This window comes from Choloepus didactylus, chromosome 20, assembly GCF_015220235.1.
Source record: "Choloepus didactylus isolate mChoDid1 chromosome 20, mChoDid1.pri, whole genome shotgun sequence".
Classification (NCBI taxonomy): Eukaryota; Metazoa; Chordata; class Mammalia; order Pilosa; family Megalonychidae; genus Choloepus; species Choloepus didactylus.
Genome location: NC_051326.1, coordinates 13,539,008 through 13,563,897, shown reverse-complemented (window position 1 = coordinate 13,563,897; position 24,890 = coordinate 13,539,008). Strand labels below are relative to the sequence as shown.

The 24,890-nt window shown below is 55.1% G+C and overlaps 1 protein-coding gene across 3 annotated transcripts in view; it reads left to right on the top strand.

The window, feature by feature from the left end:
- DNMT3A (DNA methyltransferase 3 alpha) overlaps positions 1 to 24,890 on the top strand; it is a 105,723-nt gene that overhangs the window by 16,910 nt on the left and 63,923 nt on the right. For 2 of the 3 annotated variants that reach the window (XM_037812626.1, XM_037812625.1), the window contains exons 2-3: positions 8,988 to 9,240; positions 21,994 to 22,098. In XM_037812626.1, the coding sequence (XP_037668554.1) occupies positions 9,178 to 9,240; positions 21,994 to 22,098 (168 nt within the window). In that variant the 5' untranslated portion in view covers positions 8,988 to 9,177. Of the gene's footprint in view, positions 1 to 8,987; positions 9,241 to 21,993; positions 22,099 to 24,890 lie in introns of those variants that run through there. The other variant, XM_037812633.1, reaches the window with a different exon arrangement.

Sequence of the window (24,890 nt, the reverse complement as noted above, 5' to 3'; positions counted from 1 at the left end):
GGCATTTGATGGGCAGCTGATGATCTGGGTGAGAGTGATCTTGCTGGAAGTCAGAGCAGTGGTGATATTAGGCACCTCACTCCTGTTGCAAGAGGACAAGCACTTGGAAAGTGGCACCGGCACCTCCCTCCCTGCCCCTCCTCCTTACCCAGCCCCTGGCTGGTGACCAAGAGAGGCTGGGGGGTGGGGGGACGTGGCAGACAGACGCCTCCTTCTAGGAGGTCCTAGATGTCTCCTCGGGCTCTTAGCTGGTCCCAGCGCTTGTCGCCACCCTGGCAGACTACTGGATGGGCTGGGGCTCGAGATGCCCCCCTGCCTTCAGTAGCCCACAGGACTCATCTGCATCTCCTCCCGGACTCAGAGAGGAAATTGGGACTTGCACCTGTTCTCTGTGGGCTGGTGTCACATCAAGGGTATGGAGAGCTGACGCAGAGCTGGCTCTAGGGTCTGGGTTTGGCTGCTCCTCCACCACCGAAGGCCACCGTGCTTGCGAGGGCTTGAGTTCGCCAGACCTGGATTCATGATCGGCCCTGGCGCTTTCTAGCTGAGTACCCCTCTAAGCCTCAGTTTCTTCTCCTATAAAATGGGAACCACAAGAGTACCTGCTGCGTAGGATTGTTACGAGGACTGAGTGGGACAAGGTCTGTCCTGTAGCACAGGGCCTGGCACACACACCAGGAACTCAGCAAATAGTTGAATGAATAAATGAATGAATGACTCGTACATTAGGCAGGGCACTGCATCCTATAATTGAAAGGTTGCTTTGCCCACCCCCCCCAACCCCACCCCATCCCATCTGCCCCCACTGAAGACAGGCCTAACCAGGAAAGGGAGACTAACCGGTAACTGTTTTCTGAGCAATCCATGCCCGAAGTTTATATATCTCAAGCAGTCACGTGCTGACCATGGGAGATCCTGAGGGGGTGGCAAGTGAGGGCTTCCGAGAGGAACAGACCTGGTTTTGTATCTGGATCCACCACCTCCTAGCTGTTGACCTTGGGCAATTTTACTAACTTTTCTATACCTCATTTTTCTTATCTGGAAAATGGGGATAAAAATGGTCCCCACTTCAAAGGGTTGGTGTGAGGTGTGAGGATGAATAAAATACTAACATTCTAAAGCTGCATTCCCAGGGCCTGGCACGTCACAGGAGCTCAGCACTCACTCCTGCTCGAGCAATGTACTCTTGCGGTTACCCCAGGGCCTTCGAGAAAGGAAAGACAACTGTGGTCTAGATTAGTCAGGATGAATAATTGTTAAAATTTATTATTTTCTGTGTCAGGCACTTTTGTAAGCACTTTTAATGCGCTTCTCTTCAATTTTCACAACAGCCCTGGGAACTATTATTTTTCCCATTTTGCAGCTGAGAAAACCGAGGCACAGATTTGCCTCAGGTCACAGAGCTGGAAAGTCATAAGGCTGCGCCGTCTGCCTCCACACCTGTGCACTCTGCCGCCTCCCGGGGCGCACGCCAGGAGACGGGCGGATGAGTCAGTGCTGTGTGGGCCACGGGTGACAGGGACGCACTCGCACCAAAGCAGGGAAGGCCTCGGTGACGTGGAGGTGCAGGGATGCCCCTGCCTCCAGGTCCAGCTCGATCCAGGGGCCCAGACAATCGCTTCAGTGTTTGGTCCATCTGTCTTCATCTCTTGGGTCTTTATGCTGAGGCAACTCTCCCCACATGGTGGGAAGACAGCAGCCAGCAGCTCCTGACTCACATCCTACCAACTTAACTGCTTTCCATAGCTCTGGCTTAAAAAAAAAATGAAAAGAAAAGTTCCAAGAAAGCCTCTGATTGGCTGATCCTGGTCACATGCTCACTCTGTGGCTGGGGTGAGGGGCGGGGTCAGCTCACCTCGGACCAACACCCCATGAAGGTGTTTCCCGCCTGGAAGGAGGAGAGGGTGACCCAATAGGTAGGAGCAAAGTCCACTACAAGGAAGGTGGAATTCAGGCAGAATGGGGAGGAAGGACTGACCATAGGGACGGGGACAGTCATATGGTTTTTCAGCCATTCAGATAGAAGACATGAGAGGCCGGGGCTCTTAGGGGTGATGGCATTAGGAGTGTTTTTGGTGGAGCAAGGATGTAGATTTGTGGGCGATTATGGTTTTGGTTTCGGGAGAGGATTACTGTACATGGGCCCTTGTTAAGGTGAGACTGAGGTGACGACCGGGCTTGGCGCTGGTGGAGCAAGGGTGGAGATGAGACATGGAGCTGGCAATTTGATGATGAGGCTGCAGTTGGTCAAGAAGGTGGCAGTGGTGTTGAGAGTGGTGGTAGAGGGTCTCTGGCCTGAGGCGGGGTAAATGCATGAGCTGGGGCTGGGGCTACGGATGTCAGCAGCAGGGAGAGTCACACCTGCAGTTTGGGAGGAATGTAAAGGACATGCACCGAGCCGTGCATGGGCAGGACTTGGTGGAAATGACGTCTATGGAGAATTACACACTTCACAGGGGATGGGGTGTGGTGTGGGGGGCGGAGAAGGAGGTACCACTTTTATAGCTGGTGATGGAACTCTGTGTGGGTGAGGAGCTGATAATGGTTATTCCGTGGGATGTGATGGTTTCATAGAACAAAGGTGGAAGGGCCTTAGAAATCTAGACGACACTCTTATTTAACAGAGGAGGAAACGGAGGCCAGACACAACCAATGGCTGCACCCGGGACGTAAGCCTTCACTCCCATCCCACTCTCTCTTTTTACTTTCTCAAAGTAGTACGTGCATGTAATTTAAGAAAAGAAAGGGTATTAAAATGCTCATCACAAAATGCAGTTGTTCCTTGCCTACTCCCACCCTCTTCCTCTTCTTAGAGGCAACCGCTTTCAATTCTTTTATGTTTCTTCCTGCAGTTCTATACTCCGTGTTTTTACGTGCACATTTTTGATTCATCAATTTTAGTCATTTTACATTGATTCCTTATTTAGTAGATGAGAGTTTTGCTCCCTTACACGTCCAACCTTTCTGTTTCCCGGCCATCCTCCTAAATAGTTTTTGGGGGAGGCAGAATCATGGCCCCAAGGATGCCATGTCCTAACCCCTGAACCTGTGATTGTGTGATCTTATGTGGCCAAAGGGGCTTTGCAGATGTGACCAAGTTAAGGCTCTCGAGAAGGGGAGGTTATGCTGGGTTATCTGGGTGGGCCCAGTGTCATCACATGGGTCCTTATAAGTGACAGGGAGGCAGGAGGGTCAGAGAAGAAGATGTGATGCCAGAAGCAGTCAGAGTGATGAGCTGAAAGACTCAACCGGCGTGGCTGGCTTTGAAGACAGAAGCCGGCCACACGCCAGGGAATACGTGCAGCCTCTAGAAGCTGAAAAAGTCAAGAAAAGAGACGCCCCCACAGAGCATCCAGAAGGAACGCTGCCCTACCAACACCTTGATTTAGCCCCGTGAGGAGAACCGTTTTGAACTTCTGACCCCTGGAACTGCAAGATAATAAATTTGTTTTATTTTAAGCCACTAAGTTTGTGGTAATTTATAACAGGAGCCATAGGAAAGTAATACATTATGTGTGGGTGTGGGTGTGGTATGTATACACACATGTATTTATACTTATATGTACATTTATGTACATTTATGTATACATATACATACATGTATATATACATATGTATATGTTAACATTTTTATGTCTAATATAACTAATAGTCACAGCTGAGCCTTATAGTGTACTGTGATGGTTTCCTTTCTTTTTGTTTTTCCTGAGGCTAATAATTACCTTGTGTTTTCATCTGCCTCATTGTCTTTGTGCCTCTTGCCAATTGCCACCACACCTTCTATTAGCTATTGGTATAGCTTGGTATAAGGCAGCCACATCAGGTGATGGATATTTCAGTTCCACCTTTTGAGTTACCCACCCTCCTGCTCTCTGGGCTGCTTGCTCTCTAGGTGGGCTGCAGGTTGTAGCTGGCATTCTGTGACTTCCCTTTGTGGTCATCCTTGGATCCCTTTTTTGCCTTCCTGCTGGTCAGAGTCCTGTTTTCTGGATCTCATGCCTTCCTCTTGCTTGGTTTACTCCCCAGTTTCAAGCATATTCTCCAGGACAGATATCCCTCAGTATCCAGCTCCATTCAGTTCCAGAGTTTCAAAGGCAGGAGTACAGACAGCTGAGGGATACCTGTGGTTTCCTCAGGTTAAGGAGGTGGGTCAAGGGCAGAGGTCAAGGGCAGGTTAAAGAGGTGGGTCACCACACCACCTGCTGAGCTTTGGGTCACGCTGCTCAGTCCTGAACTGGCTGTCCGCTGTGGCTCCTGACAGGTTGTCATTGCATGGCCTCTTTCACCATCATCTGGAGATGCCTTTCCCTTTTCTCCTGGGTTGGATCTCCTTATAGGACATCTTTCTGTGGCCTCCTAAGAAAGCACAAGACCTTATATGTCTGTAAATGTCTTTATTCTACTCTCATGCTTAAGTGATAATTTAGCCAGGCAAACAATTCTAACTGGTAAATATTTTTCTTAAGAATTTTGAAGATATTCGTCCTTTGTCTTCTTGCTTTCAATATAGATTTTGAGAAGTAGGAAGCCATTCTGATTCCTGATCCTCTATATGTCACTTTTTCCCCCCTCTCTGGAAATTTATAGGATCTTCTTTTTGTTCCAGCGTTTTGAAATTTCACAGTGCTATGTTCTGGTGTGGGTCTGTGCCTTTCCCATCAGGCAATGCATGTCTTTCAGTTCTGGGAAAATTCTCTTCAATTATTTCATTGATAATTTCCTCCCCTCTTTTTTTTTCCCCCTATTATTTAGATGTGGATTCTTCTGACAAATTCTCTAATTCTCTTTTTCTTCCTTTCCTTTTTTCCGTGTCTTATCCTTGTTAATGTGGCCTCTCCATTGAGTTTTGCATTTCTGCTAGCAAAATTTTTATTTCTAGAAGCTCTTTTTTGTTCTCTGAATGGTACCTTTTTTTTTTTTTTTTAATAGCATCCCATTCTTGTTTTGTGGATGAAGTATCTTCTCTGGATAAGGTCTGTTTCCTCCAAGTAGTTTTTTGGTTTATTTGTTCTGGTATCTGTCTTCCATGCTGGAGGCTTCCTTCGGCCTGACTGGAAGCTCTGAGCACGATGGTGGGGCTTGTTGACGTTCAGCTCCACGTTGGTCGACCCGAACAAGCCATGTTGACACCGTCTTCACCCTGACGTCAGTACCAGTATCCTTAGGCCTTTCCTCCTGTACTGATGAGATTGGCCGGAGAAAGTAAGAGTCTGGCTGACAGTGTTCCAGGAGTCCAGTGCGCGAAGGGTCTGGAGGACACAGCCTTGGCATTCAGTTTGCCTTGATCCCGTCTTTGGTTTATGACCTTGACTTTCACCTGCACCTGTTGGCTGTCTTGGCAAAGACACCCCCACCCCCTCCCGTTATACACTCTCCAGAGAATAAGCCGTCAGACTTCTGGGGGGATTGGGCCTGGGGGGTTCACTTCTTTCATTCAGTCCTCTTTGTTTGCACACACACATTCTCTTCTCCCCCGAGTCCCCGGGATACCTGATGCTGTCATGTCAGGTGTCTGTGAAGGACTCTGTTATCACTAGGCTCTGAAGTTGTTGTCTGAAATTTGGCTGTCACGAGTCTGCTTTCCAGTTTCCAAAATTTTGTTGGTGGTGTTCAGCCCAATCTTGTGACTTTACATCTTCTTAAAAAAAATCTTTCTACTGAGTTTTAACTTGGATTTAAAAAGTAGTGAGATTTCAGGGATGAGCCTGGACGTGGCATAGCGGGACTGAGAAAGCCTTCTTGACCAAAAGGGGGAAGTGTAATGAAACAAAATAAAGTTTCAGTGGCTGAGAGATTTCAAATGGAGTTGAGAGGTCACTCTGTAGGGCATTCTTATGCACTATATAGATACCCCTTTTTAGTTTTTAGTGTATTGGAACAGCTAGATGGAAATACCTGAACCCAGTAGCCTTGATTCTTGAAGACAATTGTATAACAATGTAGCTTACATGGTGTGACAGTGTGATTGTGAAAACCTCGTGGCTCACACTCCCTTTGTCCGGTGTATGGATAGATGAGTAGAAAATTGGGACAAAAACTGAATGAAAAATAGGGTGGGATGGGGTCATGGTGGAATGTTTTAAGTGTTCTTTTTTATTTTTATTTATTTTTTGGAGTAAGGAAAATGTTCAAAAATGGATTCTGGTGATGAATGCATAACTATATGATGGTACTGTTAATAATTGATATTCACTGTGGATGATTGTAGGGTATGTGAATATACCTCAATAAAACTATATTTTTAAAAAACTTAAAAAAAAGTAGTGAGATTTGGTGTAACTATTCAAAATCCCAATTACTTTTCCACAGCAGTTTTGTAATTGAAGAAGTGATGACAGTGATGTTTTCATGATGGGATTCCTTAACAAAAAATTGACTTTGTTGTTATAAACATGATTCAGGTTCACTGTGGAAAGCATAAATACAAAGAAGAAAATAAAAGCTGCTTGTCGTGGCGGCAGGGCTCCTGGCAAGGATTTGGTGGTGGTGATGGTGGTTTCACAGCTCGGCCCGTGGCATGGGTAGTGAAGGTGTCCCGGTGCTGGGAGGGACTGACAGGCTGCTGTGTTGGCACCGGGGGCGGCAGCAGGCCCACCCATGGGTGGTACTGCCTGAGAGAAGAACGAAGGCTTCTAAGGGCCGGCGGGAAGCACTGTGGGGTCTGGGGCCCAGGCCACCAGGCTGGGCTCTGTAGGCTTGTGCAGCATCCAGCCTGCCCAGCCCTCCACTGGATGATTCTGGAAGGTGCCGGATGCTTCTGAGGCATGCTCACAGCCGGGCTGGTCCACTGAGTAACACATGGACCTAGAGACTGACCAGGTCAGCTGCGTTTTCTGTGAGGAGAGATGTCAGGGTGTTGGGCGGAGGAAGAGGAGGAAGAAAGAATGGTTCCTTTCCTTTCCTGGGTGTCTGCCCTCGGGGTCAGTGCCCTGTGATGTTCTGCTTTTCCCTGCCACTTCCTTCCTCTCCCCACTGGGAGCCAGAAGTTCCCTGAAAGTGTCTTTTTCCCACAGCTCTTCTTGTGGCACAGCTGGGCCTGGGAGTCTGAGGCCTCAGTGCAGTGTTGAGACAAAGTGTTGTCTGCCACTTACTTGCGTGCCTGGGTCTCCGTGCACCCACCTCGGGGCACGTGAAGGTGTCCCAGCCTTGTCTGCCCCGTGCAGGTTCTGCCACTTTACCTGTGGAGCCCCCAGCAGGGCCGCCCGGCCTGGCTTCTCACCACAGCTTGGCAGGTCACCTTGGCAGGTTACGGCTGGAGGAGTCTTGTGGAGCTTTGCGGGGGCTGGTCCAACTCTCTTATTTTCTGATGAGGAAACGAAGGCTGGAGAGTTCAAGTCGGGAGTTCAGTGTTCCTTCTGACCAGACTCAGCCCCTCTTAGCTTCTACTTGCTTTTGTAGGTTTTGATTTGGGGGTGATTGGATGGTGCCTGTGGTAACGAATGGGGAGTCACTGGCTGACAGAGCTGAGCTGCAGAGCAGCGGAGAGACGGGTGGAGTTTGGGCTTGAAGCACCAATCCACTCGGCTCAGCAGAGTTGTTTCTGTGAGGTCACAAAGTTGGGGGGCTTTGCTTCATAGAGAACCCTTCAAAGCTTGAGATCTGGGTTCAAGCCCCTGCTCTGAACCTTAGCTTCAACTGTAAACCAGGAATAAGGTAGTAGCCTTCGGAAGGAGGACATGGAGCTCCCCTCACTGCCACCATTCACCCCATCCTGTCACGTGAAATGACATTCACTGAGCCCAGTGCTCTGCTAGAGCTGGGCTGGGGGCTGTGGGGGGTGGAATAAGGTGCTTGACACCTGGGCTTTCCTGAGCACTCACCTGTGGGGCCTGTAGCACGGTCAGCCTGACAGGTCTTTAAACTCCTGGCCCAAAGAGGCCCCTGCCAGCTCCCACCTCTTCCTACCACTTGGGGACAGCAAGGCCCTTAGCCTCCCACCTCCCGGCGTGGCCCCCAGCTGGGGAAGGGGCTGAGCCTGTGGGAGACCTGAGCCTGTGCCTCTTCCGGCTCCTGGTTTTCCAGGGAGCCCTGGCTGCAGGGGGATGGGAGAGGCAGGCTAAGAGGGTGGGGGAGCCCGGGGGAAGCAGAACCGGGAACTGGAAGGGGAAGGGTGTGGGTGGGCCTGGAGCCAGCCTGCCTCCTGCCCTCCCCCCGGGCCCTGGGGCTTGGCCCACAACTCGGGGGGCGTGGGAGGGGGGACTCAGTGTCCCTCTGAGTGAGGGGGTTGGAGCAGGAACACCCCATCCCCAGCTGTGGCCCGAGACACAGGCTCTGGTGTGCCACTGGCTCGGGGCCCACACCTGGAGCGGGGAGAGAGAAAGGCCCTAAAAGCCAGCCCTGAGGGTTAGAGGGAGCCCCCAGGCCCTCCAGCCCCCAAGGGCCAATGGGGCTGCTTCGGGGGGCTCAGCGTGGCCCTTCCGCGGCCCTGGCCACCCCAGCGCGCCCTCGAGAGCGGCCCTAACCGGGTCGTCAGCTTGGCCACAGCCCTCCACTTCCTCGGGGCCCAGGCGCTGGTCCCGGGCGGGCACAGTGACACTCATTTCACTACATCCTGTGACGCCGCGCACTTCCTCCACGTGGCGGGCGCGCCGCGGGGGGCGCGGGCCACAGGGCAGGAAAATGTAGGGGCCGGGGCGCGGGGGGAGGCTGGGATTTCCCAGGGTCGGTTGGGGTGGGAGGGAGGGTGCGGGAAGCTTTCAAAGCAAAAAGAAAAACCCCCGATGAATGTGAAGGGAAGGGGGGAGGCGCGGGAGGCGGCTGGAAGTCCCAGAAGCGGCGCCAGGCGGAGGCTGCGGGAGGCGGGCGTGCCTCAGTCTCCCCCTCTCTCGGGTCCCGGGCTGGCCGATCGGCGGGCCCGTGAGGTTAGGAAGAGGAGGAAGTCAGAGGCACCAGGACTCAGGACCCCCGGGGGCAACGGTGGGGGCCGGGGGGGGCGGCTGAGTTTGGGGGTGCCCTGCCCAGCTGACCCCTCTTCTCTTCCCCCACAGGTGGAGCCGTAGGGGCGCTAACCCACAGGCAGACCCAGGCCGCGTCGCACCTGCCGGAGGGCTCAGCACCGGATCTATGTTTAAGTTTTAACTCTTGCTGAAAAAGACCACGATAATTCCTTCCGCAAAGCCCAGCAGCCCCCCAGCCCCGCGCAGCCCCAGCCTGCCTCCCTCCGCCCAGCTGCCCGCCATGCCCTCCAGCGGTCCCGGGGACACCAGCGGCTCCGCTCTGGAGCGGGAGGAGGACCGCAAGGTGAGGCCCCGCTGGGGACCCTCTGGCCGCGCCTGGGATAATGGCAGCTTCTGTGTGCGTCCCCTCAGTCTCCGCAACAGCCCCACTGGGGGGTATTGTGGACACGCCTGTTCTGGCGATGGGGAAACTGAGGCTCAGGGAGATGAAGTACTGAAGCTGGGGCAGGAGTTTGCACCCAGGTGGTCTGGTTCCAGGGCCCAAACATTGAACTACCCTGGTGCTGAAGCAGAGGTCTGTGCAGTTAGGAGGGGCCAGCCTTGCAGAGCCCCCTACCCAGGATTCTTTTTCAGGTCCCGCCCCTTACTAGCTGTGAGTCCTCAGGTGTGTTACTTTTCCCCTCTGTTGTAGCTGCCTCGGTTTCCCCAAGGTGTTCAGTAGCCTCTGAGTCGCCAAAGACAAAACCGTTCCGAGGGGCCCAGTGGGCGTGAGAGCCTCGGAGCCTCTTGGGGACGGTGCATTCCCTCCTCCCCACCATGCCCCCCCACCCATGGCTCTGAGCGAGTGTCACTGGGTGACCCTTAGCATTGCTTCTGGGGTAGAGCCGGTGACCTTGTTTTCAAAGCCACACAAGGGGTGACCTCGTAACTCTCCTAATGATCCTAATGATCTCCAGGATGAGCCTAATGCTGTCAGGGGGGATTACGTCAGATTGGTGGGAACTCCTGAGGGTCCCGATAGGTGCCTGGGTCATTACCAAACTGGGTCCACTTGGAGGGAAAGCCACCCCTGAAACCCTAACACTTGGATTTGTTTTCCCTCTCAGTCCGATAGAATGATAAACCCCAGGGCCGCCCTTCAGGGAAACCGTGCCGGCCATGTGTCTTCCTGGCATGTCACACCTGCCACTCCTTGGTTCCCATGGTTCCCTCTTCCCGAGCAGGGGATGAGGGATGGTGACACTTGGTGGCACCTGGGAGGAGCAAGGCTTGTTCATGGTCCTTTTGGAACAAGGGTGGAAGCCTGGGCACCAGGCGTGGGGCACCTGAGCAGCTTCTGGGGCTAGAGCTGGCCCAGGCCCCTTCCCGAGAGCTGTCACTCTGCTGACCCACCCTCTGGAGCAGCTCTGAGACCAGCCTGCTATCCGCTCACCCTCCCTCAAGCATGCTTAGCTCCCTCCTGAGCTCACTCACTCTTAGGGCTTCTTTCTATTTTCTGGGTAGTCTTCATCCATCGTTCTGCTCCTTGACGGCAGCCCATGAAACAAGTGGGGCAGGGACCAATGACCCTAGTTTATAGCTGAGGAAGCTGAGCCCAGAGGGGATGTGCCCCCATGGGGTTGCCCAGCTGGTCAGTAGTGGGGCCAGATTAGGGCTGGTCTCCTGCCTTCCCCCCTGCCCCGCCCGTGTAGGGCCTTGGACGGACACACCCCGGGTGTGCACAGGAAGCCTGGACACCCACCCTCCCAGTGCGGAACTCTGCAGAGTGCCATGGTGTGAGCAGGGGCCCACTGGGCAGGGCCCCCAGGGGCAACAGAGCAGTCCCCTTCTTTCTGACCGCACAGAAAAAGAGTCAGTATAGTCCAGGTCATCCTGCAGAACTTCCGGGTGACTCCTACCAGGACATGGCCGGCCTGCAGCCCTGCAGCCCCGGGTCGGAGCACCAGCGGGCACGTGTGCCCTTAAGCAGTAGCTATGACTGGAGGGAGTTTCCTCCCCTCCCCGGGCCTGGCTCTGCTCCTTTGTTAGATTAGGTGACCCCGAGTCCCACTCACCCACCCTCGGTCTGACAGCGTAATGCTGACACAGCTCTATGTCTTTGCACGCACAGTGAGTGGTCAGCCTGCCCCCAGGGTGGGGAGGTGTGGACAGCTGGGCCAAACTCCTCCTGGGCTCCCCTGGCCCTCACCTGTGGGGAGCAGCAGGTCGGGCTCTATTTTACGACAGTGCAGGACAGGGAAAGAGCACCAGACAAGGAGTCAGAAGTCCTGGTCTCAACCCCGAGTGTGCCACTCATGGGAGAAGGGACTTCAGGCCGCCTGGGCTTGGGTTTGCGCTGCTGGAAAATGGGGCTACTCTAGCCGTGTCTGTTTTATAGGGGGATTGTGGAAGTCAGATGAGGTCATGGACGTGGAAGTGCCCTGCAGACAGCAGAGTCGGGTCCAATTATGAGGGATTACGATTGCTATTATTATCTACCCATAGTAACTGCTCTGGCTCAAGCAGCAACAAACACACACCCAGCCCCAGATCCTGCTGCTGACAGAGTGAGCACACATGCAGGCTGGCAGGGGCAGGTGGCCATGCCAAAAGATGGCAGCAGCCCGGACAGATGAGGGTCGGGGCACGGCCGGGCGCTCCTCCCCAGCCGCCCACGCCCACGCCCGCAATGCACATGCCGGCTCACCTGGCACACCTCCCCGGCACCTCTGGGCTGGCTCCAGCAGCCCCAGGGAGCCGCCCAGGGAGGGCGGGCCAAGCCACTGGCAGAGACACCCTGCTGTGAAAGCCAGGCCTGGGGTGGAGAGCAGCATAGCTGCAGAGGCACAGGACACATGCTTGGCCTGCAGTAGCCCAAGGAGTCTGGCACAGTTGCCTGGGGCACCTGGCGTTAAGGAACTGCCCGGTGGGCCCGAGGCCAGGGGTGTGGCCACCCACATCCACAGCCCCTTCCCAGCCTGGCCCTGTCTGCCCCTCCAGCCTCCTTCCCTGCCACGCCCCCATACACCTTACTCCCAGCCCCACTCTGGAACTTCCAGGAGCTGCCATGCCTGTATTTATGCTATTCTCTCTGCCCCTTCCCTCATTTTCTCTCCTTGCTGGCAAAAGTCCTTGCTTCATTCTGCCGTAAATCGCAGTGTGTAGTGGGCCAGTGGGTCTCAGAATGTGGCCCCAGAAGCAGCAGCCGCAGCATCACCTGCAGAGGTGTTAGAATTGCTGAAGCTTGAGCCCCAGCCCAGACTGACTAAAGCGGAAATTCTGGGAGTGGAGCCTGGCTCCCTGGGCTTTACCCAGCCTTCCAGGGGGGTTCTGTTGCCAACATTTGAGAATCTAGGGTGTGGATAACTTAGTCTAGCTCCACTGCTGCCCCGGGAGGGCAGGACCCCAGCATGTTTCTTCCGGTTGAATCTCCAGGGTCTGGAGTAGCCCCCTGCACAGAGTGGGTGTAGAGGAAGTATTTTGTGTATAGGGTGGAAAGGAGAATGAGAGTGGATAAGAGCCTTCCAAAAGAGAACCGTCCCTGAGCCCAGGGGCAGGTGGGGTGCAGAGCTGTGGGGGTAGCTTGTGGGGTTGCATGGAGGGGTCCATGCACATGTGTGTGTGTCCTGGCACCTGCCACCAGTCCCCTTCCCCCTGCCGTACTTAACCCCCCCACCCCCATCCTGGGGAGGCTGGGGGGAGGCAGGCTTTGTGGGGCCAGCTCTGGGGCTGTGGCCAGGGTGGGTCAGCTGGGGAAATATGGTCCTCTGCTCCTGTGCAAGGTGGGCAGGGAGGGCAGGAGCCTCGGCTCCAAGGGGGCCATGGAGGCAGAGGGCCCAGCCCTGTGCAGAGGGAAGGGTGGGGTAGAAGAAGTAGGAAGTGGGATCAAGAACACTCCCAGCCTTGGGCTGGAAGGGCTCCTCAGGTCACCAGCTATGGAGCTCCTCTCCTCTGGCCCCAGAAATTAACAAGATTCATTGTGCACGGACCATTTGCTGGGCACTCTTCTAAGCTCTGTTCATGCATTGTCTTGTTTCATTCTGAGAACTGTTCAGTAAGGCAGGCACTGTTCTCATCATTCTCTCTTCTAAGGACTAAACTGGGGCTCAGAGAGGTTAAGGCACTTGCCAGAGGTCACACAGCTAGCCAGTGGTGGTGCTGGGATTTGAACCCAGCAGCCTGCGATCTCGGGCTTCTGGGCTCCTCCAGGTGCCTCCTACACAAAGCGGGGTTGAGTGAAGGGTGCCTTCCAGCCATGATGCTCCAAGTTCCAACCACATTTCTTTTGCTACAGGCTGAAGGGGGTTTACTTAGACCGAAAGGCAAGGTCAGAGAACAGCTGATGGGGCTTCTCTGTGAATGTCATTTGTCCTTACTAGGGGCACATCCTCTCCAGCAGGAACTTGCGTGCCCAGACTTGAGTGTGTGATTGGCCATACGTGCACCTCGGATACACTGTCCTCTCTGTAGATACTGCTGTGGACACATGCTTCATTCCTTTCTTCTTTCCTTCCTCCCCTCCTGCCTTCCTTCCTGGACAGATTGCTCTCTTCCTTCTCTCCCTCCTTCATTCCCTTTCTTCCTTCCCAGGTAATTTCCAGGTGCCCATCCACAAGTCTGATGGGAGCATTGAATGAAACATCCCGGGAGGCCCCGGTAGCGGAAGCAGGTGGGAAGATCCAGAGCTCCCAGGCCCGGCGAGGGAGGGCCCTTGCCACACAACTGTCCCTGGTCACACCCTCTCCTGCTGTGCGGTAGAAGTGGTGGCAGCGGGTGCAGGTGTGTGCTGGAGAGCACAGTCCGTGTGTGTGTGTGTGTGTGTGTGCGTGTGCGTGTGTGGTCAGTCAGCCCTTCAGCCAGAGACCTGGCAAGTCCTGATCTCCCTTGGGCGTGGAACACTTCTGCCCTGGTATGCGAGGCCAAGGGCACCCTTGGGTGGGTCCCCTGCCAGCTCCATTCCCAGACTGTCCTGGCGGCCGGCAGGTCTGTGCCATCCCCGGCCCCCTCTGCCTTCATTGCACACAGACGCCCACAGGGGGCACATAGGGCTGGCCCTTTGCATCACAATAGCCATTTAAACAGCAGTCACAGAAAAGGCAGCTTTAACCTTTACCTCTTCAGGAACACAACCAGTAATAATGGCTCATACATTTTTAGCTCAGGGGACTTGATTCGATGCTTCCTCATGTGCAGCAGATGTGCTATGTAAAGAGTACGCGCCGTGAGCCGACCAGGACGTATGGTTGAGGCTTCGGGGTCTCTCAAATTCTCTGAGACTTCATCAAGAGCAGTTAGCCTTGCGGTCAGTACAGCCTTGGGTGACGTTGCACTCTGGAGACAGAACCGTGTTTGAATCTGGACTGTGACAGTAAGAAGCTGTGTGACCTCTGAGAGGGGAAATTGTTCCTTGTCAGCTTGAGAGGTTTAAATATGAAGGTGTACGCAGTTAACACGGGGCGTGGCACACATTCCGCTGGTCTTATAATTTGTTCTGGATCTATTTACCTATCTATCTACCTACCTACCTACCTAGCTCTACCCACCCATCATCCACCCATCCACTCCTTAGTGCGTTACAGCCACTGCAGCCCCGAGGGTTGCACGGGCAAGGAAGATGGGTGTGGAAAATGCAGTGGGGGTGGGGATGGTGTGGATTTCAAGTCTGCTGAGAACCTGGCATGTAGAAGGAAGGTTATTTCTCTCCAGGTCCACAGGTGCAAGCAGGCCTGACATCCCTGTCCCCTCGGCACAGCTCTTCCCTCCCCCAGTGGAACAGAAGCAAAACCGAGGCAAGGGTAGTAGGTATGAGTGCAATGACGCCTAATTCCTGATGGTGAGGGCCGCCTTCAGGGGCCTGGGTGAGGGGCCACAGATGGGCCCAAGGTCCCTCAGGGTCCCTCGTGCCCTCAGGGGCTGGGCTTGACCACTGGCGGGTAGAGGCTCCAGCAGCGCCCATCCCTGCCCAGGGGAGGGTGCCACAGGGCCTGGGCAGGGAAAGGCTGAGCTCAGCTGGACAGAGGGAAGAGGGCAGCTGCACAACCGAGTTGGGGTGGTGTCTGGGGGCGACTGGGAAAGGAAGGAGCCGTCCTTCCTCTCTGGCCCCTGGACTGGGCATGGCAGGCCCCTGCAGAGAGCCTCGGGGCAATTAGGGATATTACTTGTAATCACACTACTTTTCAAGTGTGCAGCGTGGAAGGGCACAGACAGGAGTTCCTTTGCATGGCAATTAACTCACTTCATCCTCACAGTCACCCGGGGCACCTACATCATTATCCCCATTTTACAGATGAGGACTTGAGGCTTAGAGAGGTTAAGACACCTGGCCAGGGTCACGTGGCTACTGAGTAGTTTTATCTGGATTCTTCCCCTGTGTAGATAGAGCAAGTCAGCTCCTGTCCTGCTGAGGCCGCAGAGGGGTGGGGAGATGCAGATCCAGAGGCGGTGGGGGCTGCGCCGGGGGCTCGGGCTGAACGGGCCCTGGGCAGAGGCCGGGTGGGGCTGTTGGAGGAACACATGTCCGTGGGCTTGGTGGCGACGGAGGCGGCGGCCGGCTGTGCCATGGGGCGCGCTGCGGTCTGGCCCTCAGCACCCTGTCAGGTACGTGCCTGGTCGCATACTGCCTCTCCCGTCCCTATTTGCCTGTCTTTGTATTCAGGACCCAGTAGGTGCTCAATAAATGCAGTGGAGCCACCAGGACCTGTGGGGGTGGAGGGGACTCACTGTCACCACTGTGGTGCCCACGGCTTGGCTGCAGCCCCAGCCCAAGGGCTCACCCTGTCCTGGGGGTGAGGTCTGACGGGCTTCTGAGCCTCCATTCTGCAAGACGCAGGCTGGGAGAACAGGCAGTGCTGTTTTCAACCATTCAGCATTTATGGAGCACCTGCTGTGTGCAGGAGCTGGGGCTGGGGGGACTCTGAATGGCCCTTAAGACATAGTCCCTGCCCTCCAGGCGGCTTTGTTGGGGGAGATGGGAGGCTTCCACCAATGATTATAATATAAAGCCGACTAAGCAGTCCCTGGACATTCGCTGAATATTGTTGAATAATTGAAGCACAGGGTTGATGACCATTGGAGGCGCCTGGGATCAGAAAATATAAGGGGCTTTGGAGAGCTTTGTGGACTTATGAGCATCCACAGGAACTCCTGGGTCACTGCTTGACCACTTGTGGATCCTCCGCCATCTGCCTCCTTCCTGCCCATCCCCCAGGCCGTGCACCCTGTCCCTCACCAGTCCAGCCAGAACCACCTCTGCAGGGTCTGCCTGGGCCTGTCCGTACATGCACATGTGTGTGTGCCCATGGGTGTGTGGGGTCATGTTCCTAGGGCTCAGGCGGTCCAGGACAGGCTCTGCCTGCTGGAGAAGCCAATTCATTTCAACGAATTCCATGACCACAGACAGTCCCTGGGAGGCCGGCCAGCAGCTGGCAGAGGCTGTACGTGCTTCTTGTCTCTGGGGGCCCCGGGCAAGTGGCTGGCTAGATCTGGCAAGTTCATCCCCTTGACTCAAACACCAACTTGAGACATCTGCTCCATGGATGCTGGGTCAGTAGCATCTGGTTTGGGTACAGGAGAGAGCATGTCCCTCGAGCCAGCTGTCTCTGGATGTGGGCCTCGTGGGACATGTCTGGGGAGGGGATGGTCTCGGCCTGAGCATGGCCAGCTGAGAGTGTGCGCCAATGTGCACGAGGAATGTGGGGTGTGCCTTGGCCTCCATCTGCTTGCACCCCTCATGTTTCCATTTTGTGTGTGTTTGTGTATGTATGTGTGTCGTAGAATGTGGCAGAGTGGGGCATGGTGGCATGTTGCAGTGGCAAGACCAGGAGCTGGCAATCAAAAGATTTAAATTTTGGTTCTGAGTGCCTCCCTTCCTCCCCTCCCTGGCTCTCTGATCTCTGCAAGTTGGAGAACCTCTCTGAGCTTCGGATTTCCCGCTTGTGTAATGAAAAAAAAATACTGTCCCTGCTCTCCGTAAAGCGTAAGGATCAGATGAAATAACGTATGTGAAAATGGTTCGTTAATTACCACTTTTGCACAAATGTGAGAGATTATCATCATAGCCCAGCTCATCAGAATGAGAAATTGTGTGTGGCTTAAAATAATCCATCCAGTGAGCTGTGTTAAAAATGTAGGTCAAATCCTAGCCTCAGAATTTGAGAGAGAGGCTGATGGTAACCTCCAGTTTAACAGGCCACCGATTGCGAAGGTGCTTTGAAAGCTGTAAAGAGCTACATAAATGTAAAGTGACATAATTATGTTTAAGCCTGGAAAGTACGTTTCCGTCATCCCGTTCCCTGGTTCTGGAGCCACGGGGATGAGAGTGGCCCGTAATCTCATGCACACTTGTATTCATGCAGGTTTGTGGGTTTGCGCGCGTGCCTGGGTCTGTGTGTCAGAGAGAGTGCGCCTACTTTGTGCCGACCAGCATCAGGGATTTTGCAGGCGCCTGCCCTGCGCTGGGTGCACCGTCGAAGGCATTGGGCAGGGAACGTGCGTGAGACGTCCCTTCCCCAAGAAGCTCATGGCCAGGTTGGGGCAGTAGCCGAAGGCTGCGATCGGCATATGGGGAGAGAGGAAGAACCTGCTGGCCCCGTCTAGGTAGGTCTGGGAGCAGGGAGGCCCAGAGCAAAGGAATCCAGGAAGTGAGTAAGGATTTGCTGGTACGCCCCGAGGGGCAGGTTGGTCCAGACAGAGGGAACTGCCGTGCGAAGGCCCCGAGGAGGGAAGCCCGGGCTGTGCACCTGGTGTGGTGTGGGCCTTCTCTCCATGCTGGCTCCCGAGCTTGGCTTGATCCCGCAGGCCCCTGGGGCCCCGGCGGAAGGGGGTTAAGCTCTGCAGAGTGACATAATCAGCTTTGCATTTCGCCCAGCTCCCTGAGCCCCCGTGTGCTGCGGCTCTCACTGCAGCAGCACCGGCCAGATGTCGGGGTATTGTCGGTGGCCGTGAGTGATGGCTGCACATGTACCGCGGCGAGCTGGGATTTGCCCGGGAGCTGCGGAGGGGTCGGGAGGGGGGACATCTATGAACGTTCTGGTCAGGATGTCTGGGACAAGGAGGAAGTGCGTAATTTTGAGTGACTGCCCTGTGCCAGCTTTTGTATCTATTGCCTCGTTTAATTCTCATACCTTTGCGATGAAGGAGATATCATCCCCATTTTATAGGTGAGGTGAGCAAGGCTCAGTAAGGTTAAAGCCTCGATGTTACTAATGAGTAAAGAACTGAACAAAAATTCCAGGCCAGCTCTGCCTGGAAGAAGCCCGCCTAGCAAGAATTCTTGCTGACCTGCCTCTGCCCCTCGGGCCGCGTCCCCACTGGAAGGACCCACTGATTCGATCCCCTTTTTTGACCCGTGAGGAAGCCAGCCTGGGCTCAGATCTGTTCCTGCTGAATTTGTTCCTGTTTTCCAGCTGGCCCTAGTCATATTACCAGATCATATTCCTCTTCTTCAGACTATTAGCAACGCCGCCTAATTCGGTGCTACTCAAGATGTGATGAGCACACTTTAGAGTCCTGTGCTCAACACATCAGCAAAGATATTCAATAAAACAGGCCCCATGACAGATGTGAGAAGGAGCCACTCCATAGGGGCACAGCCCCTGAGCCAGCTGCTCCCGCTTCCAGTGTGAACCCAGGCAGGCCAGAGCGGGACGCGTCACCTTCCTCTTTGCCCTGTGACTTGTTGCTGCCCCATGGAAGAATGACAGGCTTCCCTAGAGTCTGCTTCTCACAAAGCTGTGCTCAGGCAGGCATGGGAAGGGCTCAGGCCAGGGGTTGCCCCGACCCGGGCATGAGTCCCGAGTCACCTCTCGGAGCCCTGGTTTCCTTGGACGCCACCCTGGGGTGCGCCAGGGCCTGAATTGCCGGGCACTGCCTGCAGATGGCTCGGGGTGGCTCCAGGCATGGCAGCCTCCTGCCCTGGTTGCCACATGCCCTCTGCCCCTCAGGCTCCCTGCAGGACGGCCACCACCCCAGGACTGGGAGAGGTGAGGGCTTCAGGGGAGCCCACCCTTTCCTCCTGGGGTGGGTGGCACTGAATGGGATTCAACAGGAGGAAAAATACGTGCCGGGCACAGCTCATGTGGTTTGAGGTGTGGAATTGCAGCAAGGGTTCTGAGTCTGAGTCTGGAAAGGGGTTGCCTGAGAGGGACCCCCAAAGGCTGTCCCCACCTGCCTGAGGGAAGCCTGTCCTTGCTTGTCCTGAAACGTCCAATGTCTTTCTCTTTGTCCGGGTCTCAGTGCAGGGTGGTTACCGTGGGTCTTTTGGCTGATCCGAGGCTCTGATCAGCTTTCACATCTCTGCCTCATTCAGAACACAACGCAGTCTGTTGGAGAAATAATTCATGGTGCGAAATTCAGGGGAGATAGGACAAGTACAGTGGTGCTTGGCTGTGTACCCTGCTCTCCAGGCCCGGTGACAGCCCAGGTCGATCCTGGTCCATTGTGGCACCCCCTATTATGATGCTGCCCTGTGTGCCCCAGTTCCCATGGGCTGGCCTGGAGTTCCTCTGGCCAAGTATGGGGGTGGGTGGACTTCCAGCTGTCAGGGAACGGCAAGCCCTCTCATTCGGGAGCCCATTCCAGGCTCTGGAGATGCAGCAGGGAACAAAACAGATAAGAAGACAAACTGTTTGTTCATCTGTCCTCTCAAAAACCTAAGAAGTAGGCAGAATGGTCACCTTCATTACCCCCATTTTATGCTGAGAAAACTGAGGCTCAGAGATGATGGTCATATAACTAAGCACGTGGAGAAGCCGGGCTCATACCACGTGGGTTTGCTCCAGGCCCTGTGCCATTTCCATGACCTCACACTGACCCTGATGGTTCTAGAAATGCTGAGAATGATCACAACGGTGCCCATTTAGCAGCGGGCAGAAAAAAGTACCACCTCAGCTTGAAATTCCCCACGGTTGTATAGATCCAAGTGAGACCATCACACGTTAAGCTTTATTGGTGATATTTTCTCTCTGTGAGATCCAAGTGTTTTCTTCATCCTTTCTTAAGCAGAGTTGTCTGTCGGGGCCTTGGGAAACAGCTCAGAACCAGCAGGACTGGCCTTCCCAGGGACATGTGCCCTCAGGCTGCCCTCCGCTGGCCAGTCTAGCTCTCCCCGTGGCCCCTCACTGCTTCTCTGCTGCATTTTCCTGAAAAGAGCCTCCTGAGGATCTCTGGTCCCAGTGCCAGCCCACCCTCCATGCTGTGGGTTGCCTTCCCACACTGGCTCTCCCCTCACCCATGCTGGGCTGGGCCCCTTGAAGTCCCTCCATAGCCCTTCTCCAGCCCCTGTGTCCTCAGTGCCTTGTCGTTCTGCACTGCTTATTGACAGTGCCCTCTCTGGGGTCACACACACCACCCTGAGCCACCGCTTCTCCTTGTCCTCCACTGCTTTGTATCTACAACTTTGGCTTCTTGACTGGGCAGCTGTCTCCTTCCTTGTTCCCACAGTACACCTGATGTTCTGTTCCTGCCCCTCTGACCATTCTCTCTTGATCGCCTTCCTCAGCTTGGCCCACTCTCCAAACTGACCACAGCCACCACTCAGTGCTAAGGCCTGCTGTCTCTGTTCATCCTCCATGTTCGTATCTTTGGAGGACTCCCAGAACCTCAGCTGCTGATGTCCCTAAGACTCCTTCCTGAGTCTGTCTTATTGCCATGTGGCAGGTCTTTCACAGACATGCCTTGGATGGATGGATGGATGGATGGATGGATGGATGGATGGATGGATGGGTGGATGGATGGGTGGATGGATGGGTGGATGGGTGGGTAGATAGATGGGTGGATGGATGGGTAGGTGGGTGGATGGGTGGATGGATGGATGGGTGAATGGATGGGTGGATAGATGGGTGGATCGATGGGTGCATGGGTGGGTGGATAGATGGGTGGATCAATGGGTGGATGGGTGGGTGGATAGATGGGTGGCTGAATGGGTGCGTGGGTGGATGGATGGATGGGTGGGTGGATGGATGGATGGGTGGTTGGGTGGATGGATGGATGGATGGATGGAGGGATGGGTAGGGCAGCGATGCCCCTCGCCATGGTCTAATGCCTACAATTGGTCACGGCAGGTTTCCTTTTGCATGTCCCATCATGACCTTAAAACCACAGAGCTATTTTGAAATCACAGAAGTGAAAGTTGAGTGGGATGTTGAGGGCCATCTCACTTAAGTCCCCAGGGAAGCTGTGCACCTTCCCCTTCTCTGTCTGTGGTGTCCATGCTGCTCTGGGCTGACTCTTGCCCAGGCAGGGCCTTGGAGCCACCTTTCGGCTCCTGACATCGTGCTGGGCATGAAGAGCAGCCTGCTGTCCCTCTGCTGGGTCAGGGTCCCCTTCTCTTCCCCCAACATTGTTTCTGCTGGTGATTAGTCATGTCGGGCCCGGCTGAGTCAGAAGGAACTCGTGGGTGGTTTGTGGCCGGGCTAGAGCACTGAGGCAAGAGAACTTTCTAGGTTTACATCTCTGTGCAGCTTGAGACAGGCTGGCGGAGAGCCTGGCCTTGTGCAGGTGCTGCATGTGTGTGGGGGTGGGGGGTGCGGGTGTGATGGGGGGTGAATGATGAAGTTCCTACTGCTGGTCCAGAACTTGGTGAATGAGGGGGGTCGAGAAGAACCAAGACGTGGCCCCTAAGATGCTCCTGTGGGCAAAAAGGTGTGTCATTCTGTCGCCATGTAGCAAATGCTTCAGGGCAGATATGCGTACAGCGGCTATAAAAGTTCTCCATTTTTTATGATAGCCCTCGTTTCGAGGATTGCTTGTTCTTCAGATGTACGTTGATGCATTTCATATTTCCTTTCATGTGACTTTATTCTTTTCAATAAAAGTGATTTCATTAAATTCATAACTAATTTAATGTTTCTACCCATGTAAGCTACATTTTTCTTTTCTTGGTGGGGGAGCTCTAAAGGGTGGCTCTAGCTTTGCCAGGCAAGAGGGTGCACATCATCTCTCCCGGCGGGAACAGCGTGGGACAGCCTGGAAGTGCGGCTGCTGTGCACGTGGAGGCTGGGCTGGAGGGGAGCCCGTGGCCAGCCTGGGACGGGCCCCTGGTGATCTGGTGATGCGCCTCTTGGCTCCAGCCTCCCCCAACCCCCGGATCTGGCTTCACAGGCTCTGTCTGTGCCCGCAGGAGGGAGAGGAGCAGGAGGAGCCGCGTGGCAAGGAGGAGCGGCAGGAGCCCGGCACACCGGCACGGAAGGTGGGGAGGCCTGGGAGGAAGCGCAAACACCCCCTGGTGAGTGATGTGTCCTACGCAACCCCTCCCCATACACACACACACACACATACACACACACACACCCGCCCTGGACGGCAGTGATGTGCGTTACCGGCAAGAGGGGGCTGTGGCCCGGGGCAGTCAGAAGAGGCATGGGGCTCGCCCCTCCACCTGCAGAGCTCGTTTGGATTCCTCATTCTCTGAACCCCACAAGCAACCTCACAACGTCCCTATTTTCTGCGTCCAGAACCGGAGGCCCTGGAAGGTCAGGGCTCTTGGCTGGAAGGCCGTGGAACTAGGGCTTGAACCTGGGCTCCCAGCTCCCGGCTTCCCTCTGGAAGGGCAGCAAGAGAGCCTGGCAGGTTCCCGGGCTGGTGACCTTGACGGGGCAAGATTATGCTCTCCCCAGCCTGTCTGTACGGGCTCCCCACTCACACAGCCCCCCCACCCCCAGACCTCAGCCCCCACCTGGAGACCCTGGAGGAAGGAAACAGGCCTGGGTGTCCGCTCAAACTGGGTAGAGAAGAGATGCAGGCTGAGTGGGCTCTGCAGGAGAGAAGGAGAGGGGGCCCTGTTTCGAGTCCTGTAGAGGTGTGGGCTGCCATTGGGTGCCATTGCCCGTGAGGTCTGGGAGAGCTCCAGGGTGGCCCAGATGGGGGAGCCCCAGAAGACGAGGCCTGTGCCTCCCATGTGCCTTAAACTCAGAGGCAAAGCAGTAATTGCTTCCCAGCACCAAAGACAGCTGGCTCCTTTCTTTATCCCCTTCCAGCTGAGGAGGGTAAACTTGGAGCAAGAAGGTAAGGGGGGGCCAGGGGGCTCCAGATTTGTAACTTAACCCCTTCAGGGGAATGTTCTTGGCAGGGCAGGGCAGCCAGGATTTTCTCCTTCGGGGTAGAAAGTGGAGGTGGACGGTGGTGGCATTGAAAGGGGGCAGTGGAGGGCTGTGCCAGCTGCAGGTTCCGGAAAATGCTGGGTACCAAACTTGGCATTGCCAGTTTTTGTTGAAGATTTGGTGGGGGAAGAGGGGCAGAAGTTAAGCTGGTGATTTTAAACATTTTAATATTAACACAAATATGGATATTTTATGGCCTGGAATGAAAAATTCACATGAATTTGAAAGATGAAACAGGAGACTTGAAAGGAATTCCCAGCTTGCAGCAGACTCTCCAGGCTGCACCCCCCGATTCCTGGGGTGTCCCTGCATCCCCTTTACCAGAAGGTTACCTGGAGGCAGGCAGAAGTACAGTGCGGGCTGGAGTGGGAGGGGCAGGAGGCTGGGAAGGCCAGGCTGGAGGCAGAGCCTCCCAGTAATTCCACAGGGGCATCCCTGTGAGGCTCGACACCCCAGGATCTGCAGGACAATCTGCCCTTTCCCTGATCCCGCTGCTGGGGACAGGAGCCACCGCCTATAACAAATAAAGACCCAGCACACCTTTGACTCATCTTTGTGAGTCTCTGGAATCAGAGGGAAGGCACATCTCTGAGAAGAGGGGGCACTTCTGAAGCCCCGGGGGTCAGAGGGTATGGGACATCGGGGGTAGGTATGCAGAAATGTGCCCAGAGATGAGTAAATGAGAGAAGCAGGGCATGGCTGAGTGGGTGGGAGTCAGTGGGTTATACATGTCCCAGTCTGCAACAGGGTCCAGTGCCAAAGGGAAAAACACTGTCTTTGGAGTCTGAAGACCTGGGTTCAAATCCTGGCTCTACCACTGGCCACCTGTTTGACCTCGAAAAAGTTACTGCATGAATCTCAGCTTCCCCTTCTGAAAAATAGAGATGACAGGGATGTGTTCCTCCCAGACCTCTGTGAGAGCAAATGAGTTCAAGCACCAAAGAGCCCAGTGCTCAGCAGAAGTCAGACCCTGCCCTTGCCCAGGCCAAACCTTTCCCCTTCAGGAGGGCATCACAACCTCAGCTTGCCGGAGCGAAGAGCTCCGGGATCTACTGCTTCCCAGCTCACTGGGAAAACACAGAAAGACTGGCCCCAGGAGAACAGCCAGCACAGCCCTACCCAGGTAGCAGGCCCCGAGGCCCCCAAGGGAGGGAACCGGTGTCCTGGCCCCTGGGCCATCTGGTTCTGACCCAGAGCCCTCGGCACTTGTGGGGCAGGGCTCATCCTGGCTCCCTCCCCTCCCCAGCGGGAGCAGGGAGGGCTTCCTGGGGACCTGTTGCAGCTGTGGCCCTGGAATGGGTTTACCAGGGAGCTTTGAAGCAGCCGAGTGTGGCAGCCAGCTGAGCCTGGGAGCTTGGCTCGGTTCCGACAGGTGTAGCCGAGGGGGAAATGCCGGGAAACAAGCGAGGAAAAGCTGACTGAGGGCTGGGGTCTGTATCTGTGCAGACGCTGCACGTCCAGTGTGGGGTAGGGAGGGGCTAGTTTTGTCTTCGCCCCAAGTCTAAGAAATCCCCATTCCCTTCTCCATCTGCTCCCACCGCTGCGCCCTGTCCCACCCCAGCCCCCCTGCCTCCCCCGCCCCCCCACCCCCACGCCCTCCTCCCCTAAGCAAGCACTTTGCACCTATTGTTGAGTACCTACTGAGTGGGAGAAGCCACACCAATAAATAAGAATTATCTTTCAATCTAGCATGCCAGAGAGGGGAGTCCACATGTGATTGTAACAAATGGGATAGATGGCACATCCCTGCGCAGAATCTCCAGGGATGCCTGGTCTTTGGTTCTGGAATACCCCGCCGGGTTCTAGCGCCCCACCGTCTAATCGCTCCTGCCCCTCAGCTCTCACTAGCCCCACAGGACCCTCCATCTCCCTGCTGTTCCCAGCCTGGAACAGCCCCCCCCACTCCTGCCCGCCCCAG